General features: G+C 40.5%; 1 protein-coding gene across 2 annotated transcripts in view; it reads left to right on the top strand.

The window, feature by feature from the left end:
* Positions 1-14885, top strand: part of LOC115761232 (protein timeless homolog) — an 84690-nt gene extending 69805 nt beyond the window's left edge. For both annotated transcript variants that reach the window (XM_030702924.1, XM_030702925.1), the window contains 7 exons: positions 7907-7999; positions 8111-8159; positions 9009-9150; positions 11598-11803; positions 12037-12125; positions 12989-13192; positions 13247-14885. In XM_030702924.1, coding sequence (XP_030558784.1) covers positions 7907-7999; positions 8111-8159; positions 9009-9150; positions 11598-11803; positions 12037-12125; positions 12989-13192; positions 13247-14817 — 2354 coding nt within the window. In that variant the 3' untranslated portion in view covers positions 14818-14885. The remainder of the gene's footprint in view (positions 1-7906; positions 8000-8110; positions 8160-9008; positions 9151-11597; positions 11804-12036; positions 12126-12988; positions 13193-13246) is intronic.
* Positions 14886-20171: the final 5286 nt, after the last annotated feature.

The following is a 20171-nucleotide window of genomic DNA, read 5'->3' as shown; positions in this document are numbered from 1 at the left end:
CTAAATTAATTGCATTCGAATTTTGAATTTAATTGAAATTTTGCAAAAGATTAACCTGAATTAGTTTCTGAATTGAATTGAAACTTAATTTGACTCAATAATATTTTACCTTATTCGCTATAAATCGGAACTGGTTCGCATCCGGAATTCCAATTAGCTTAAAATAATCAACTGAATTAACTTTTGAGTAAAATGCTGAGAATATATTTGAACCAAGGGTTGAACCAAAGATAGATAGTTCGGACGAAAGGATTGACATAACATAGAAGACACTTTAAACCCAAAAGGAAACCTGATTTAAACCGTTAACCAAATCACTAGCAGGTTATTTTTATATTTGAGTTGCAGCCTTAATTTTTTAATTTAAATTAATTTCGCAAAAAGGTTAAACAGAATTAGTTTATAAATAAAATTGAAATTAAACTTCAATTTGACTATAGTTTATTTTACTTTTATTCCTTGTAAAAGGGCTGAGCCCAAGGCATCATACCGTTGAACTGAAAAAGTTCGCATTCGGTATTCTAATTTGCTTTTTAGAATGAAACGAACCATTATAGTAAAATTTTAAAAAATATATAAGAAATAAAAGGTTTTGACCAAAGACACGGAGCTAGTTCGAACCCATGGATTGAATTAAGGACAGAGAGCTGGTTCAAATCCAACGTTTGGTTCAAAGGAAGGGATCTGGCTTAAATCCAAGAGAGAAAGCTGGTTCGAAACTTTTGAGTTGCAGCCTTTATTGCAAGCCTACCTAATGGGATAACTCCAATGTTGATAACTTTAAAATAGCTCGTTGAGCATAAATAATATTTTGTTATTTTGGTTCTGCTACAATTTGTTTAAGCTCGATGCCCTTTATGCTTGTGGATTGACACTCGTAATTCACTATCGAGTCGTACGACTTTATAATTCAATTATTGCCAAGCTAGGGCTGCACAAAAGCTTTCAATGGCTAACACAGCTGCTGGTTTCCCTTTTGTTGCTGTTTCTAAAATTCACCAAGTTTATTATGCTTTTGTTTTGTGCACCTGCCCGTGTGAGTGTGTGTGTATTGTGTGCGGGTGTGTGTGTATGTTTGGCATTTATAGAGCTTTAATTAATCAAATTGCGCACTTGATTGCCTGTGGCCTTTTGATTTTGATAAATAAATTTGATTATTGTATTTCATATCTTGGGCTGTGAATTATTTGATAATATTATTTTAAATGGCACACACGAGTTACTTGAAATAAGTAGCAACGTTGATTCAATAAATATATTTGGTTTCCATTTAAGCAACTTGCCTTTGGTTATATCAAAGTTTATTTTTATTTCTACTCAATCTTAAGTGGCTGATTTCTAGCTCTTCTATTTAATGTAAATAACTTTTTTTGAGCAAAACGTCGCTCTAATATGTGATACTCATGAATTCGCGGGAGGTCTTCAGATTTTCAAGTAAGTGTACTGTAGGATGGAACGTGCTCGACTAGAGGATGCCATGTATCTAGCTTCCATTTGAAAAAAGAAACAGACACAGACAGATACAGACACAGACACAACAATAAAAAATGCATTCTTTTCTGTTCATTGTAATTTCGTTACGAATTTGTTTTAGATGGAATTTCAAATTTGCAGTAAAATCAATTATAAATTCAATTCATTGTTCATTTAAAATGTACAAATATATAATAAGCCAAGATTAGAACAAATTCAACAAAATTTGAAGATCGTAGAAAACCAAGCTCACGCAACAAAGGAAAGGAACTGGGTCGATTTGCGAAATGAATCAACTTTTCGGGTCAACCCTTTTATTTTTGTGTTGGTGCCTTGGCGCTTTTTTTTCAAAAGTATATAACTATTTATAAACTTTATGATTTTAATAAATATGCACCGATATCTATCGATTTTAGGTAAATGAAAATTGAATATATTATGATCTGCGTTTTGTTAACGAGAATCCCCCTTAAAAATGTTATTTGTCCTGATATTTAGTTCACTTTCTTTTGTCTGTCACAAGGGGTAGACAAATTAAAATACAACATAACTTAAGAAAAAGTAAAAACCATTTGTGCACTGTCAAAGACAAATATGAAAACAAAATTTTAAATAAAAATCACTTGACAACTTTTCTAATTTAAGCATAAAGTTTGGAGCGCATTTTAATTATATTTTGTTTTCTTTGTGAAAAAAATTCTTCTGGGCAGTGCAAACACCTACCCACCTACTAAAAAGAACAGAAAATTATGTTGCAATTAAAGCACAAAAAAAAGGCAAAGCAGCGTCAACCCTCGCAGCAAGAGCAGCAGAGGCTACGACAGCGGCAGCAAAATGTGCATGAATTAGCGCGATTTACATGAAAATTTCATAAATATGTAAGCGACGTGGACAGGTCCCGAGAGTGGGAGGTGGCCGGGTGGTTTGTGAGAGATGCGTTGGGGGGCTCGCTCGTGCCACGAATTCAAGGTACGAGTAATCAAAGCAAAAATTACCTAATTAACATAATCCGCAGTGGCCAAATGAGCCGACGTTACTGCTGCTTCTTGTTGTTGCAGGAGGCGTAGCCAGTGGCTAGTGGCAGCAGCAGCAGTGGCAGTCGCAGTCGCAGTCGCTCAGCGAGCCGCGCTCAGCGCGCGTCTGTTCCTGTGGCCCCTGATTAGCGTTTGCTTTGGGGCAAGTGAACGCGTCCCTCACGTCTAAGCGGCTTTGCGCGCGGCGTCTGTAAATCCTTGATGATAAGTTGTCCTGTTGCAGCAGGTCCTGTCCAGCTCAAAGCTGAGGCTGTGCTCGGCGTGGACGCGTCGCGAGAGCAGTCGCTGATTAATATGCAGACGTTTAAATTTCGTTTTTCGTTTTGATTTGGTCTCCTTTTTATTTTTGTTTGTTTTTTCTTTTTCTTGTTTCTTTTCCTTTTTATTTATTTTTGGTTTGTTTTGTTTATTTGTCTCAGTTTGCTTTAAATGTTAAACACTAAAATTAAATGCAGGTTGCAGTTACTCTGAATGCCAAAATTAGGAGGCAGCACAGTTTTAATGTGCTTTTTAAATATTCATTTTAAATATTTTAGATTTTAATTTTTATTAAATAAGTGAATACGGTAAATAAACCTGCTAATCATCTTCCTTTTTAAATTTAATAAATAATTTATCTTCCTTTTTTCTAATATGAAAATTATATAAACAAATATAAGTAAGTCTAAAGTATTAAATGTTACATTTTCTTTATACGCTGTTGTTTAGTTGCTTGTGTTCCGGTGTGTGTGTGTGTGTGTGTGTGTGTGTGTGTGTATATAACATGCAGCGGAAATGAGCTGGTTTTTTACACACACAAGCAAACTCTAAGAAAAACTTGGCTAAATATATGAGTCTTTTGCCAGCAGCTCTAAAAAGATGGGAAGAACTAAAACTAGCAGCGCACAAAAGTATGCTACATAAATTTATGAATGACTAAACGAAAATAGTGCCAGCTGAGTTCACAGCAGCGTGTCAGGCCTTCAGCTGCTGGCACATCCTGCGCTGCCAGGCAATAACAACAAAAGTCACAGCTTCCTTGACGCCCTGATGTCTGCCACAAAAAAGTTTGACGTTTGCTGCTTGCCACACGCAACAACAACAACAAAAAATAGAAGCGACAGGCATAAGCATCATAACAAAACACTCGCACGCACACACATGCACACACACCCTCACTAGACACAGCATTAAACATGTAGTTCAGGCTTTGGGCCAAAATTTACTTTGAGTTAAATTTACATTTTCTTTGTTTTTATTTATTATTTATTTTACTTTTTGTTTTTGGCAACTCGTAGGCTTTTGGCCTCACATTTGTTTAGTCACTTTTTGATTGGAGTACGCACTGCACGAGTGTCCTTGCGTTCATACATCCAGCACTAGACTGAGCTTAGCATGCAGCCAGGACGTGCCTTTTTAAGCAGCCGAGTGCTGCGAATCGGAATTTCTTTTCGAATTTCGAATTTAAGCCAGCGCCTGCGCTGCAATTGTGTCAATGAGCGGTCGCTCTCGCACGCTCTCGTCTTATGCGTTTCTCTCTGGTTATCGGCTTTGCTGCTTTTGTTGTTTCTCTTTTTCTCTCGCTGACTGGGTTTTGTTATTATTTTGCTTATCGTTGCTGTCGTCGTTGTCATCACCTGTTTGCATTTGCGAAGTCCTTGAAACTGAATGCTTGCACCCGCACACATGTGGTGGGCCATGATTATGTCCTGTTGCTTAAGTAGCGGCTCAGCTACGTTTGCTTTGCGTAGACAATCATGCCAACTTAGGCAGCATCACATGCCCCCTGCAGCTGCCACTACACAGTGCAGCCAACTGGCGTTGACTTTGCGCCTGTTGTTGCCACAGATGCAGTTGCTAACCTGTGGCAGACAAACCACATTATGTAATAATGTTTCGCTTGACTCTGCTGTTTGTTTGTCCTGCAAGTGGGGGGACTATGGCTGGTGTGAGCACTGGGTTGGACATTCTCAACGCTGCGTGTTAAACTTGAAATTAATTGCTGCCGAAAAATGGTTATTACTAAAGGTGTGGGTGGATGGCTGTCTGCTGCAGACCACAAACCCAACAAGGAGCACGTTTGCCACCGCATGCAGCAGCAGCAGCAGCAACACCCGAAAACATCAGCAGCAGAGAGAAAATACACTCGGAGAAAACCCCAATTTAGTCTCGATCTCTGAAGCTCTGAACTTTATTTAAGAACGTTCTGAGAATGCAAATTATTGTAAAATGTTTCTTGTGCTTAATAATTCTTAGGAAATTTGTATCTAAATAATTGTTATATTTCCATTTCAAACGTTTTACGATAGTTTTGAGAATACAAAATTCTTGTTATAAGTTTCTTGGGCTTAATAATTCGAAGGAAATTTTTTTTTGAATAATTGTTGTATTTCTGTTTCAAACGCATTACGCTTTATTTCGATAATGCAAATTCTTTTAATAAGTTTCTTGTGCTTAAAAAATTTAATTTTTGAATTAAAAATACTTGATAACAGTTGGTTTGTTTTCCATGTATTACAATGAACAAATTGTAGTCCTAGAAGTTGCGCTGTCCCATTCCGAACGTTTTGTGCCTATTTTAAGAATGAAATTTCTTGTTATTTACATTTTGTACTTAATTCTAGGCTTTGCTTATTATTATTTCAATTGAAACCTAGTTCTATTTATGTTTCACTAAAGAATTCCTAAAATTAAAATATTCTATACATATAGCTATAAGTAGCTCCGAATTCTATGCCGTACAAGTTAGAGCTTAGTACTTTTTTCTTTGAGTGTGCCTTGTTAAACAAGGTCAGGCAGGTGTTTGTGTGCGTTGTGTGTGTGTATGTGTATGCACAAAAGTCATTAAGTGAGGCCAGCAAGTGCAGGGCACATACAAAAGCTAAGCAACAACAACATCAACATCAAAATTGACGCCGTAACGAGGTTCATGTTTAATGGCCTTGTTGTTCGCCTGGTTCCCGTTGCCAGGGTGTCGGGTCTGCTGTTTGGCCTGTCCGGCAACAAAAGCTGTGCCAAAAAAGGACATGCACTAATATCGCTACATTCCCGCTGTCTTTGTAGTCCTTTAGTCCTGTAGTCCTGTAGTCCCGTAGTCGTGTAGTCCTTTAGACATGCACGTTGTCACAGTATCTCACACTTATTCTCTTGCAGTGCGTCCGTTTGTGCGCTGCAGCTTGAACCTGACACAGAAAATTGTATTTTAATGATGGGGCACAGCAATGCTGCAGCAGTAGCCGCGGCACACCCAACTCAAACCCCACCCCCTTTCCCCTTCCCCGCCCTGCACTGTGACCTGCACATTCAAGATGTTAATAAAGCGACACACGCTGCAGGTTGCGTTTGGCTGTTGGCTGTTGCCTGCCGCACAATGCAACTGCATAATGAAGTTGTAACTTGTACTTGCAACAGAGGGCCATTTTTTGGGGTTTGTTGCCATTTTGTGGCACAGCTTCAGGTGGAGCAGCAGCCGCAGTGGCAACGGTACCTGAAACAGTGGTCGGCTGCTTTCAGTTGGCATTCGCGTCAGTTGGCATGCAAATTGTTCTGTTGCATTGTCGCACTGTTTAGATCTGTCTCTCTCTCTCTCTCTCTCACTCGCTCTCTGTCTCTCTCTACTTCTGTCTCTTCCCCACTCTTTCTTGCTCTATATCCCATTGAAAATCCCTTTGACCTACCCCTATTCCATATTCTGTAAAGTGTGCTCTTGACTGGCATTGCTTTTTATACCTCATACCCAAAAGGCAAAAGGGGTGAGGAGTATATGTGCATTTCCGGGCAAAATGTCACCATTATTACCATGTAAAAAAGGGTTTTCTTCTTTTGTCTGCAGTCCTCGCTAGTTGATTAGTCGTAAGTAGCTTGGTGATTTGGGCAACTGGACAAGGAGGGTGCTGGTTCTAATCTAGTTTAGTGATGCCAGCTTATACCTAAAATGAAAACTCGATTGTTTCATCATAGGCTTTGTGTTTATTTTATGTTCATATTACAATTATATGAAACAGAATTATTTTATATTAATCCTTAGAAAAAGCAAATACCAAAACAGTTGTCATTATTTTCAGCACTTCACCTGCTGTGTACTGGGTATTTAGCAGTCGAGTGCTGCTTATTCAAAATTCACGTTTGCTTGTTAGCAAGTGACTGTGTGTTTTTGTGTAGGTGTGTCTGTGTTTGCTGGTTGTGTCTATGTATATATATGTGCGGGTGGAGTGTATTTGAAGTGCACTTGTTTGTGCATTGCTGCAGTCGTAATTATTGTTAATGGCCATTTGGCAAGCGCTTGTTGTTCTGTCTTAAATCAGTACAAATTCATTTGAGGTGGAGCCGAGCCACTCAGGCGATGATTCACAATTGAAGTAATTCGTTCAGTGAGCACCCTGTATATAAGTGGGCGCACTCACAATTAACGCTGACTTTCTTAATGCTCTGTGAAATGTTATTGGGGTTTGTTCTGCTTTAAAAGATGCAGTTGGAAACTAAACTTAATCTGTTTTCTATTTCTGCCCGGATGCCCTGTAGTAAAGAGTTACAATGTGCCATATATTATTCTCGCTAAAATTATCTTCTATATACACTAATTAACACTAAAATAAATAACTGGCTGATTGATTGGTCTTTTATTTATAACAAATACTCGACACAGCAATTGTTGAGCTACGTAAATAATAAATTAAGTATTTGAATTACAATAAAGTAAATAATTTTATAGTATTTAGAATTGAAGTAGAATAGTGATGTCACATTATCAATGCCTTGCATTCACAGGAGTACGGTCTCTTTGGCAACAGGTACCATGTATATTAAAGATTATGTAAAGCATTAGTTTTTAGAAGGGTCAGTCTGTCAAGAGCGTTTAACAACATAAGAATAGCGAGCCTAAGGATTACAAATACTTAATTCAATAAATATCCTAAAAAAACTGAACCATTCTCTCACAGTATATATGGACGAGCTATTTAAAAGCAACCTTGTATTCAACATTTTAATTACAACATCATTTATTTGCACTTCTTGACAATATTGTAGCCTACATTTATTAGGAATTATATCAGAAGAATGAGATTTTCGAACTATTGTATTAATGTTACCTTGTAGACTGACTGCAAGCCTAACAAACGTAGAGGTTTAGTTAACCGTAGTCTTAGGGATGGTTTGAGATCATAGTTTAGCTTTTAACTAATTAAATGAATATATATAAACATTTTTATTTATTGAAATCAGTGTACTTAGACTTCAGATTAAAACCTATTTTATTATAAAGATCATGCATGTAACATGTAACATACATGCATACACACATGTTATATACGCATGCAGAACTTTTGAATACCCTATCTGATATCTCATATCGGTACAGGGCATAGGATACAGAAGCTTTGTAAAAAAATTAATTTAATTCTGTTTTTTTTTTTTTTCAGTTGATGCCACGGACGAGCCAAATGGCGATGAGAATGAGAATGAGGGCAACGCTAGCGATGAGGAAATAGAAAACGAGGAGTTCGGCGAGCCAGGCAAGTGTTGAGAAACTGTGTGAATATTGAAAAATTAAATGGTGAATGTTTTCGCAACTAATGGCATTTGTCTGTCATGCGCCTCACCGTTCTTTCCTCCTTCTAATGCAGATAATGGACTCACAGAGAAAACGTTCAAATTCGAGGATTTTGCTCGCAGGTAAATTAGCTTCAGCCACAAATGTCCCCAAAATCCCTGTACCTACGCCAAGTTCCCATTTAAATCTCAGCCGCCGGCTATTTGCAATGTTTTTTCCTTTTATATTTTTTGGTATTTTTCTGGCCACATTTTATTGCTGTTATTTGAAAAGTTCCAAGCCCTGTGCATTGATGGTCGTGTTGAAAATTGTAATTGTAATTTTAATTGAAAGGCACAAACCAAGCGCCAACACGCAGCTCGTGGCTACTAATTAAGGATTAGCGTCAGAAATTACTTGTGCTCAAAGTTTTATGGACGCCAAAAACTTGATGCCACGTTCACAGCTGCACGATTGTTGGAAGGGGGGAGGGTGTACTTTCTAAATGGCCACAACGACAACAATTATATTATTAAATGGCATTAAGTTTGCGTTTGCGACTTGTATTTAAATTGTGCCGCTATTTTGTTTGGCTGTTTCGCAAATGTTTCTCAAAGTTTTTGCTGTAGATAAATGCTTCAATCATAATTGGCTAAATTTTCAAATTTTGCATAATTTAATTGGAATTGAAATCTACTTTGACTATGTCCCTGTTTTACATCTCTACATCTGTCGTCATGATTGACTGACTGACTATGACGGCGCATGGAATGCGTTACTGTGGAAAAGAGTTTACAATCCGATCGATCATTAAGCTCTTTTTTCAAAGATCTTTGTAAAAATTCATTTGAAAAGTGTTTCGCACTTGATTTCTGACGCGAGGCTCAAGGGATAGATTTAAATTTGCCATGTCCCTCGAGAATGTGGTGTCTAAAATGTGAAGCGAAAACTTGGTTGCTTATACGTAAATTTTCCTTATTCCCTCCACTCAGATTGCTGCATCCGAAAATTGTGCGCGCCTGCACTTTGGTCCTGACCGACTGGACGCAGATACCAACGCGGGCCCTTAAAGCTGCTGTCACCATACTGCATCGCATCGCCTATGGCTGCTCCTGTCCTGGCATGCTCTACCAGGTGAGTGTTTTGCTGGCCTCTTAATGCGACAGCCAAATGATTTTGGCCGACTGTTTAGCTGGGTGTTGCCGTCTGCCGCCTTCCGTCTGCTGCTTTAATTCTGTTTTCGCCGGGACCTGTGTCCGGGCGCACATAAATCAAAGTCAAATGCAAAAAAGCGAGCTGCGGCTCAGCAGCCATGACTTCTGACTCCAGCATTCAGACTCCGGGCTCCAGTTGCCCGTTCTTTAGTCTGCAGTCGCCTAACGTTGAGGCGCCCATTTTTTCGCTGGTTTCATTTTTATGGTAATTTGTACAAATTAAGCGAACCTTTTTTCTATTTGTGCCAGCCACAAACGATATTTACTGCGCCTTCTTTATAAATTTTTCAACGAGTTGCCACAACAGCAGCTCCTCCCTCTCTTACCATCTCTCTCTCTCTCTTTCCTTTCTCTGCACCCCTCACTTAGTTGTTTGTCCCATTTTTGAAGCCCTTCTGCTGTCAGCTGGAATTTGAACTTTTTAAGCCTTTTACGCGCTGCCTTGAGCCGCAGCATTGCTTCGGTTTTACTTTTTAGCTACTGCTGCGAACTGTGAGAACTGCGGGGAAATTAAACGTTCAAATATGCCTGTTTGTGCTACTTGCGCAACATAGGGTATATGGAGCAACTTGGTTTATAAGTGCGACTTGCCAAACTGAGGCCAAGCTCTCAAAAATGCTTAGAAAACTGTACAAAATGCTGTGTCATATATTCATTAATAGAATAATTGTGTTTCAAAGAAATTGAATAACCAGAAGAAAAAATTATAGATACCAACGGAAATTATCCTATGAAATACCCCATACATACTTAGTCATTGTAGGCTATGAAATTCAAAATTGCATCCTTAAGAAATTATATACACAGCGAAACGGACACTTCTGTTAAGCAGATCTACGTCTTTAGCGGCCAAAATTTATCCGACCTGCGCTCTCCTTTTTATGCAGATACTCCTGTTCTAATCAGTAGATAACTTTTTCAAGACTTCTAACGGGTTTTTCCATTTTCCTGGCACCAATTTGTTCTGCCATTTAATATAAATCACGGTATAAAAACCCGTAGACCCGTAGGGTAAAAAGGAAATTGAATATAATCGAACTAACTGGTCTATGTGATGTTTTATTTATATTCTTGTGAATATTCTGATTGGTATGAGTGTTTTAGAAATTTTATATGTAAGTCTGGTTGGGATATTCCAACGACCAACCTTTTATTCGAATCCTAATTACACTTCGTTACTTAGGATATGTGTTTGTTGTCTGTTCTTTATTTAATTTGAATTATGTTGAAAAATTAATGTCATATATAGATGATTATTTTTCAACTTTGGAAAATGCATCCATCTGACGAAAATTGCTCGAAAAACTAATGAAATTTAAATGAAAATCTGGACAAAATCTGCCAGCATAGCAAATCTCATAGCATATCTTTCAATTTTCAGTTCCTTAGTTTATATATACAATCTGTGTTGTATAGAGTTACTGAAAGCGAATTATATAGTATATTATATTCGAGTCTCATATAGCAGTCATTCAAAGTTCTTATAGAGTATTTTGTTATTCGTTTACGCGCAAACTTTTACTTTTTTGTTAAATATATGCATATATTTTATGCGGCTCTTTTGTGCGCGTTTCCTGCTGCTTTTCACGGCTGGCAATTAAACTTTTCTTTGAGCAGAGTTCATAAATCACATTCAACGCCAGGCGGCGGCATCGCGGGTCCAGAGGCACCAGGCTGGCATCATATTATATTACTGAGGGCAGCTTAAGCTGTATTTTGTAAGCTATGTGCGCCCTATACAATGGCTGATCACTAAAGTAACCAACAAATGGCGCATTATCTAGACGAAATAGCGCCAGACATATGAGTCGAGAGGCAGGACAGGGCAGGGACAGCACGTCAGCCCTTGGCCCAGACAGCTGCATATCGTTTGCCATCTAAGCCGGCTCAGTGTCTGCTGTCTGTTGCACTGGGAGACATGTCCAGTGTCCGTCAAGGAAGATTCCGAGTGGGCCGGGATGGAGGGTGTCGGCAAAGCAAAACAAAAGTAGCATCATATGCAAAGTCAAAACCACTAATGGGTCTGCGCAATCATAGGATAAATTAAATTTCAAATACGGACGACAGCAACAAGGGGCGAACGGTACACAAAACAGAACACACAGGACCTCAATTGGGGTTGGGGGTTGAGCATTTATAAAGTTTTGCCGACTGCAAATGATATCTTGCTTTGGCAGCAGCCGCAGGCACCGAACCACAGGCGGCAACCACAGGATGGCAGTCGATGGCTCCCGTCATCCACTCTCCAACAAAAAACCCAACCCGTGCTCAACTTGTGGCCAGCTGTTGGCTGTGTCTTTGTCGGCACTTTTCATTTGAATATGAAGTGGCATTGTCCTCTAGACATTCTTCCCATTCCCTTCACAGGCCAAGCTGTTTCGTATCTTTCAACAAGTCTTCAGCGTGGAACGTGACGCCCATCAGGAGGAACTGCGCCGCCTGGGCATCTATGTGGTGCGCAAATTTGTCGAAGTGGCACCAACTAATCCAAAAATCTATGCAGAGTTATTATTTTACAAGGGCATACGAGAGGCCAACGAGCTGGAGACGGGCTATTGTGATGCCTATGAAGCGTGAGTACCACCAGGGACGAGTCTGTGTGCTTGCGGTGTGGGGGTCACATTGGGGTTAAAGGCCCATCAGCACAATGGGCGCATGATTGACTGAGCCCTTGGCTGACGCTGTCTGCGCCTGTCGTTTAGCTGCTGCGACTAGTTTCGTTTGGCAGTTGATAAATGATGCTGGCCATCGTCCAGCTTGAAGAACTTGTTCTGTAGCCCTCTCTCGTATTCATTTCGCTTTGCAGCGGCACCAAGGGCGCCTGGAGCGAGGAGCAGGAGCTGGAGTTGCGTTTCCTATTCGAGGAGAATCAACGGAATCCCGAAACCGATAAGGGTAACTATGACAAATGCACGACAACGGGCTCTAACTGCCCCTGCCTGTAAATTAAAACCCAATTTACGCTAAATGAATGAAAGCAATCGGAGCCTGACAACCAGAAAAAAGAAAACACCCGAATAGAAAACCAGTTAGCATTGTAAACTTTGGACTGCCGAAGTTCAAATACCCTAGCAGACAGCTAGCAACAATATGTGACTATGACTAAAGCTGCATCATACAGTAGTCTGATAATGTGTATATTTTGTAGGATATCTTAGAAAATCAAAACAAATACTTCAAACTGGAAAGTTTAACCGATTGATCCTTTGAAAGCCAAATCATAAGGTAACGAATGTTAATAGGGATTTATTTCTTTTTTTTTAGCCATAATCAAGCTCAAGGAATTTCAAAGTGAAAAAGTATTCAATGTAAACAAATTGGTGAAAGATCTATCGTTTTCTATATGATATTTTTCAAAGATAGTTTGAAATGTCAAAAACTGATTTATTCGGTTGATTTTCTTTCTCTAATCTTTTCTTTAGGAGCTATAAATATAGTAGTCCGATTTTTAAAAAATTTGATGAATAACTATATCCTATAAAACTAAAAGGTTTCGTGGAAAAAACCGTTTTCGACCAATTGTTCTCAAATAAGATATAAATATGTACATATATAGTCACTCGATTGTTAATACTGACTAAAAATGTATATAAATATATTAGAGGATTGCCAAAGAGTTACACATGACAACATTTTTTTGAAGGGTATAAAAGTAGAAAACAATACACAATACAAAAAGCAACAGCTGTAATCAAATCGTGTGTATGTGTGTGTGTGGTGTGTGTCGTTTGTGTGCGTGTGTTTTTGTGCTCTTTCAGATGTGATTGATTGGATTCTGGACAATTTGGTTGACAAGACACGCACACGACGCGGCATTCTAAAAAAACTCAAGGAAATGGAGCTGGTCTTCAAGGCGCCCACAAAGCGCTCCACCAAAGCGGCTCTGGGCGGCAAGAACTTGTGGCAGCCGGAGGAGGATGAGCAGCTGAGCAGCTTATACGATGAGCATCGCTTTGTGCCAGGTGCGTTGGCTGAGTCCAGCTGCTAATTGGAACTGAATTTTGATGTCCTTATAGATTGCTTGGAACGCATTGTGGCGGCGTTCGAGGAACGTCGCAACAAACAGCAGATCATCAAGCGAATGCTGCAGCTGCATCTTATCGCAGACAAGTCGGAGATTCTGCCCGCCAAGGCGAGCAAGGGCAGGCGTAAGCCCACCAAGAAGCAACAGGGCAGCGATAGCGATGAGCGGGAGGAGCAGGAGGATTACATGGAGGAGCCAACATTTGGAGAGCCTCTGCCCAAGCAAGCATTGGCCAAATCAAAGCCACGCCAGCGAGTACGCACGCCCCTCGATGTAGGCACGGTGCGTGCCCTTATCTCTCAGGTGGATACCGAAAAGTATGCAGAGGCGCTGGATTGGCTAAGGGAATGCCTGGAGGATGCCAGCGAGGATACGGAAGAGGCGGCCGAGGACGATGATGATGGTGTGCCGCTGCTGCCGCTACTCGATATACAAAAAGATGCTATGGAGCTGGCTGATTTTCAGAAGGTGCTGCTGGCGCTAGGCATGCAACCGCCCGTGGCGGGCATGGAGAATTATTGGCGCATACCAAGTTATCTCAATGCGGCAGATCTAAAGCTGCGCGCTAAAATTGTAGTCGGTGCTGAGCTGGAACAAGACAATGACAGCGACGAGGAGCTTCTTCCTGGTGGAGACAATGATGAGGAGAACGATGAGGAGGACTATCTAGACAAGAACAGCAGGCGTCAGCAACAGGCCGCCGCACAGAATATAACGGAACAGCAGCAGCGCAAGCTGGACAGCCTGATGTACAGCAAGAGCGACGATGATGCGGAGCAGCGCGAGCCGCCAGCGAAGGCCAAGGGAAAGAGACAACGCAAGGCCAAAGCCAAGCAGCAACAAAAGGACTCGGCGGATGAGCAGGAAGTCAATGAAATAGCGCGCAAATTGGCACGCAAAAAACGAAAGCCTGATGTGTCCAGCGAGGAGTCCGAGCCAGAGCAGGAGCAGCAGCAGAAGCATCCTGGCAAGCCCAACACGGATGATTTATTTGAACAATTGAAAGCTAAGCGTGCCACTAAAATCAAATTGAAGGATATGGTTTTGAATGAGTCAACCAAGGCGACAACAGAAGAGGAGCAGGAGCAGGACGATGATGCACTCAACTTCAACTCAGAGGGCTATAAGGCGCGGTTGCTCGAGCTCGAGGAGGAGGAGGCGGCGGAGAAGGAACAGCAGCACGAGGAGGAGCAGGACCAGGAGAAGGAGCGTGGGCTGCCAGTAAAGACGGAGCACAACAAAGAGAATGCCACATTGCAGGCGAATAACACAATCAAGACACCCGTCTCCGCCAACTCCTCTTCCGGGGCCCTGCAGCGCACACGTCGCGCTAATGTAATTGACTCGGATAGCGACAACGATGATGCTGGCGCCAAGCCCGCTTACAAGGCAAACAAACGCCCACGCAGCGACAATGATGAGCAGGATGGCCAACAACGGGATGAGCCCGATACGGACGAGGATATCAATTTTCTGGCTCGCAAAAAGCCAGCCAGCACCGAGCCGGCCAAACGACGGCGTCTGGCTGTCATCGAGGACGACGACGATGATGATGATTTCTAGTATTTAATTTAGTTAGAACTTTGATTTTCCTATTGAATAAATGTCACATTGCAGTTTGTATAATGCTGAGAATTAATTGAAATTCTTTTCCCATTATCGATACAAACTTAATTTTGGGCTGCGAATGGCGATAGCTGATGAAATGCATCGAACGATATATTGTTGCACAGCTCGATTGGCATATTGTGATAATGCAATTTATATATGAATGTTAGAAACGAAGGAACTTGCATGGAAGCCAATTGATAATCTTTTTATTTTCTAAAAATTCCAAAGTTTTCATTTTTATTTTAAGATTAACTCGGGCAACAAAGTTCGGTCTTACAGAAAAATACCTTTTTGGATTCTGTTAAAACTGCGAAACAGTCTGGTATACAACATGCTTGATATAGCTATCCGTAAATTCTCCCAGACATTTGAATTATAATATTTTAGAAAGATTCTAAGTGACTATAATTCGAATAAAGTCCAGATAAACCGGCAAGTGAATGGACGTGGCGAAATCGATTCATCTTGTCGTCCTGCTCAGGAATGAACAGTAAAGGCTTGCATAATGGACAACTCCCATAGCCAGACATTTTCGTAAGCTTCACAAAATCTTTTCCGTACAAAGTGAATTTCCCGATAAAAAGCGCCACGACAGTGGGCGTCCGGTTGTGGAAGCTTTCACTGTATAAAATTTGTGGTGTCGGATGTTTTTCGTTCTGCCTGTTGCATAATCATAACCCATTTTCCCAGTCTTCTCAAATCTTAAATGCTCCTTAAAGTCAGAAATAGAAACTGAACACATGCATAAAATAAATTAATTCATACTCTCCAGCCCTGCTATAGCCTGCACACTTTTGGAGATGCCCAATGGCGCGCTTGGCAGCAGATTATGCTCAACTGCTGTAGATGCACACCTGTCCTGGGCTCAGTCACAAGCAGGCTACAAAAGTCAGTCAACAGCCTGCGGTTCAAGCTGTCTGTCAGCTAAATGGTATGTGACATTTGGCCCCACAGCCGCTCACTCGTTCACCTACACTTGCTCTCTCTATCTTTTGGACTGTCGTATTGTTAGCTAGCCTGCAATTTGTAGTGGTCCATTATACAATGGAGCCATATGCATGGCATTCAGCAGAATCTTTTATGTGAGTGCGTATGTGTATCGGCTAATTTGGTGGCTATTGTTGATGCAACTGGCATTGTTGTTGGTGTTGTTGCTGTTGTACCGTTGCCAGAGCGCAGTTGCATTGCATTGCATCCATTACTGGACATGTCCAAGTCGCTTTTGCCTAGGCACGGCCACAGCATTCGAAAATTTGTTGTCTACCCCTTCATACCAGTCAGTGCATAGTCTAGCAGATGCACTGAGCGACAACATTGTTAGGGGTCGGATGGCGGCGAGAGGCATGGCAAATCGCACTTAGTCGCATGGCATTGCAGCCACCGTAGTCAGTTGTTATTGTTGAGGTTACGCACTGTAAATGGGTTGCATTCTCATCAAGGGGTTTTTATTGCTCATCTTGACAGGACAATAGCAACAAAAGAAAAATCTCTGTGGCACTTGCCTTTGAGGTTATGTGTGCACAAATGGGAATATCATGTTATTCGAATTGCAAGCTTAAATTTCAGATCCAATTGTGAGCTTGCATTGAGCAGTCGTCAATTTTGGCAGATCAAAGTAAATGCGCAGCAGTTGAAGCGCTCGCAATTTATTTTTTCTTTTCACTTTTGATTAAAGTAAGCCCTGCTCGGCCGGCATGATAAAAATCATATTTCAAATTCAAAATCCAATCGAACTGCCGAATATATTGTATAATCAAAGTAAAAGCGAAACAGCGTTAGGTAAATAGTTTTAAATTCTCCATTTGCACGCTTTATGGAACTAAAGATATATTTAAAATCTCTGCCCGGACGTAATGAAAAAAAGAATCTGAAAAATAAATAGTTCAATATGAATATATTATTTTTTTTTCAATATTTACTTTGACTATACACAAAATGGTTGCTCAGGCGTCATATTTCCATTAATAAAAACTTTCATTATTTCCATTCATTTAAAAATTCTGTATATTTACTCAGAAATTCATAACGGCGTTAAGCTGAACTCAGGCGCAGGCACTCTTCCTTCCAGATTTGTGTATCGCTTGCCTGCACTAGGTGCCGCCTTTGGCCAATGTGGCGTATGCGTAATGAAATGCATATCATGTTAAGCAGGTGCATAAATTGTGGCATACACAATACCGTTACAAACTCATCTATGGCCCTGCATAAATCAGGGCCCAGACAACGTCACCTGTCACCCGGCTTATCATCGTCGCTCTTCTCGTCGCTGGCTTAAACACTTTATTTATTTTGATGCAAAATTAAAAAAAATAAATAAGTTATATAAAAAATGCTGCACAAACGTGTATAGACGGCTGCTTGGCTGCCACGCCCACAGCCCAACAGGCACTTTATTAATTTCAAGATGGCGCGCACTCAATTTAAAAAGCACGACGCGACGCAACTCATAATTTATTTCATTAATTTAATTAACATCAACACACATGTCAACTGCATGCATACTCAGATGTGTGTGTGTGTGTGTGTGTGTGTGTGCCACACCTTTTTATCTGCCGCCCTATCTAAGGAGCATGTTGCAAAAAAGTAACAACAACAACAAGGTTATGTTTAAAATCGCTTAATACATCGTAAATTATGTTGAACTTTGCTGTTTCGGCATGGGGTTGGGCTCTGAGGGGGATGCGTGTGTAAGGGTGGAGGGGTTTCTTTTACAAAAGGTCGCGCAGCAACTGAAGTTGACAGCAGGCAACGCGGCAACTGCCGCTGTCAACGTGATTATCAAGTCGTAGTCGAGTTGATTTCTTTTTTTGCCAGCGAGTTCATTAAGCACGCCAATATTGTGCTTGTGTGTGTGTGTGTGTGTGCTCAGCATAAACTGTAACTGCTTTCATTAGGGCAACAAGCAGCGCTAAGTTGTTGGGCGCTAAAAGAGTTATAGCCAGGCTTTTCACACGCGCCTTAACGAGAAGCTCAACATTAGAACAAAAGGCCGAAAGAGATCGCAATGGCAAACAGCGAAAGGATTAACCTAATCTGAGGACTATAAAAGCGAGTTTATGCCAACACACACACGGACACACACACACGCACGCACGCACACTCAATGAGATACACAGTGAAATGTGCAGAAAAAATATGTGATTTTTCATCATAAAGCACATTGAGGAGCATGTAAAGGAGCTGGAGCAGTTATACGGTGGGGCAGGAAAATCGCATATGCACACGCTGGCGTTATTTGATGAGTTTGTCTTTGTCTCCATTTTGTGTGTGCGTGTGTGTGTGCGTATGTGAATGTTTTTGTATGCCAGCGGCACATGTTTTTCTTACAATCACACAATGTTTATACAACAGAACTTTTTACACGCATCCCGGCCAAAGCACAGCTCAAATTGAAGCAGATTTGGGCAAAGACAAAAAGCGCCTTTGACGTGTGTGCACTAAGACAGAGACAGTGGAAGGTGGTGACAAAATGAGAGAGAGAGAGAGTGTGAGAGAGTGGAAAAAAGAAACACTTGGCCGAATGAAAGAAAGAAAGTGCCTGACTTTGTGCTGTGACAAAAACAGTTCATTTTCCTCGCTGTTCCAATGGTTTTTCAGGCCAAATCAGCACAAAACAAAAAAATCAAGAAAAGAAAAAAACAAAAATCTTTTAAGTGCTAAGATCTCAAATCCATGCACAATTTGGGCAGACAAAAGTACTTCAAAGTGTACTGCTTTATATGTAAACATGGATGGTATTTAGACTAGTTAAGACTTTTTATAAAAAATAATCCACAATTTTGTCATGCTCTTGACTATCTGCATATTAATTGAAATTGTGCAGAAGAAAACTGTACTGGGTCACCGATATAAACCTAAGCATTTTACGATTTTATAGAGTAGTTTTAGGCTTTATAAACGATATCTTTTTTTTTTTTTAACATAAAATCTGCCGCTTATTGGACAAGAACTATATGATTTCTCCGGACGTTAGCAGTTAAGTATTGCGTGTATCTATAAGCGATATCTGATTCCCTTAAGTGCTTTCTCGAATAGCTACAAATGGATTTTTAAAAAGCTGAAAAAACTGTTGTCCAACGACGTGTAAATACCCTTGAAGACATATTTAAACCATTTATACTAGTCAGTTCTTTTTCGATCTGTAAATATGCAACATAATTTCCGGAAGCGCCAGCTGTAGTTGCAAGCGCAAAATATATCACCACGCCTGGCTAAAGGTGAGGCATTAATTCTAACCGTGAACCAAACCATTTCAAGTGTTAATTGGGTTAAGACCTATGAAAAGAATGAATTTTACTGAGACCCACTAAAACTGTAAGACGCATAGAGACTGAAAGATATGCGATTATAGAATGGTGTTGAAGATTTCTCCAAGGGCGCAGACTTGCCCAAAAATATCTGACCTGTACCTAAGCACTGTTTGCTTCCATAGAAATGGGGCTAAATCACAATTTATTTGTGTAACGCCCAATAGACCTAACTTCACTTCTTTGAAGCGGCTTACCAAACATTTTGCGGACATTTTTCGTTAAGCCCAGATGAGGGTTGCCCGGGCCCAAGTCACAAGCCGACTAATTGGTATTGTTGTTGCTGTAGTCCTTGGGGGAGAATCTCTTTAGCTGACAGTAACAAGCAAAGGGCTAATTGTATCCAAGGCTTAAACGCATTCGACGTCTAGTGCCAGCTTGCTGTGGACTTGAGTGGGCCGATAATAATTAGCCAAATGGCTGCCTACTTGCGCAATTGCAACTTCGTAGTCGCTTTGGTTGCATGTGCCACATAAATAACTCATATGATTTAGGGTGGGCGCATCTTTTGATTTTGCGCCAAATATTTTACATTTAAGGCGCCATAAATAAATGCCCGCTCAGCGCCCACTGACTTAACCAATTAAAGCATGAATTATAAGCCCGAACAAAATGCCAAGTTTGCCCAGAACAGGAGGCCCCAAGGCGGCTGAGCCATAAATTTGTGCTAGCCAAAAGTCAGCCTCTGTCTGGATTTATTAGAGCAAAAATGTGGTTTCTAATGCTGAATGTGGCCAAAAGCGCGAAGCGAACAATTTTCGATGATTTGCGTCATGCGGCGCAAAAGAAAGTTTTTGTCTTTTGTCTCTGTGCGCCTTTCGGTGCTGGCAACTAAATTAAAGCCACTTTGTGGGGCAAGTTTAAGGCGTGCAAACAGAAGCCTATGAATATATTGTTAGCTCAAACTTAATGCTTTAAATCAGTTTGTGCAGTTACGATAAATAGTTGACATAATTCATACACATTTTTTCCTGGCATAGTTAAAAACCTTTAAGTTTC

The sequence above is a fragment of the Drosophila novamexicana genome, unplaced genomic scaffold (assembly GCF_003285875.2).
Source record: "Drosophila novamexicana strain 15010-1031.04,08,12 unplaced genomic scaffold, DnovRS2.1 tig00000485-arrow-pilon, whole genome shotgun sequence".
NCBI classification, from domain to species: domain Eukaryota; kingdom Metazoa; phylum Arthropoda; class Insecta; order Diptera; family Drosophilidae; genus Drosophila; species Drosophila novamexicana.
Note: the sequence above shows the minus strand (reverse complement) of the source record. Positions and strands in the feature narration are given on the sequence as shown.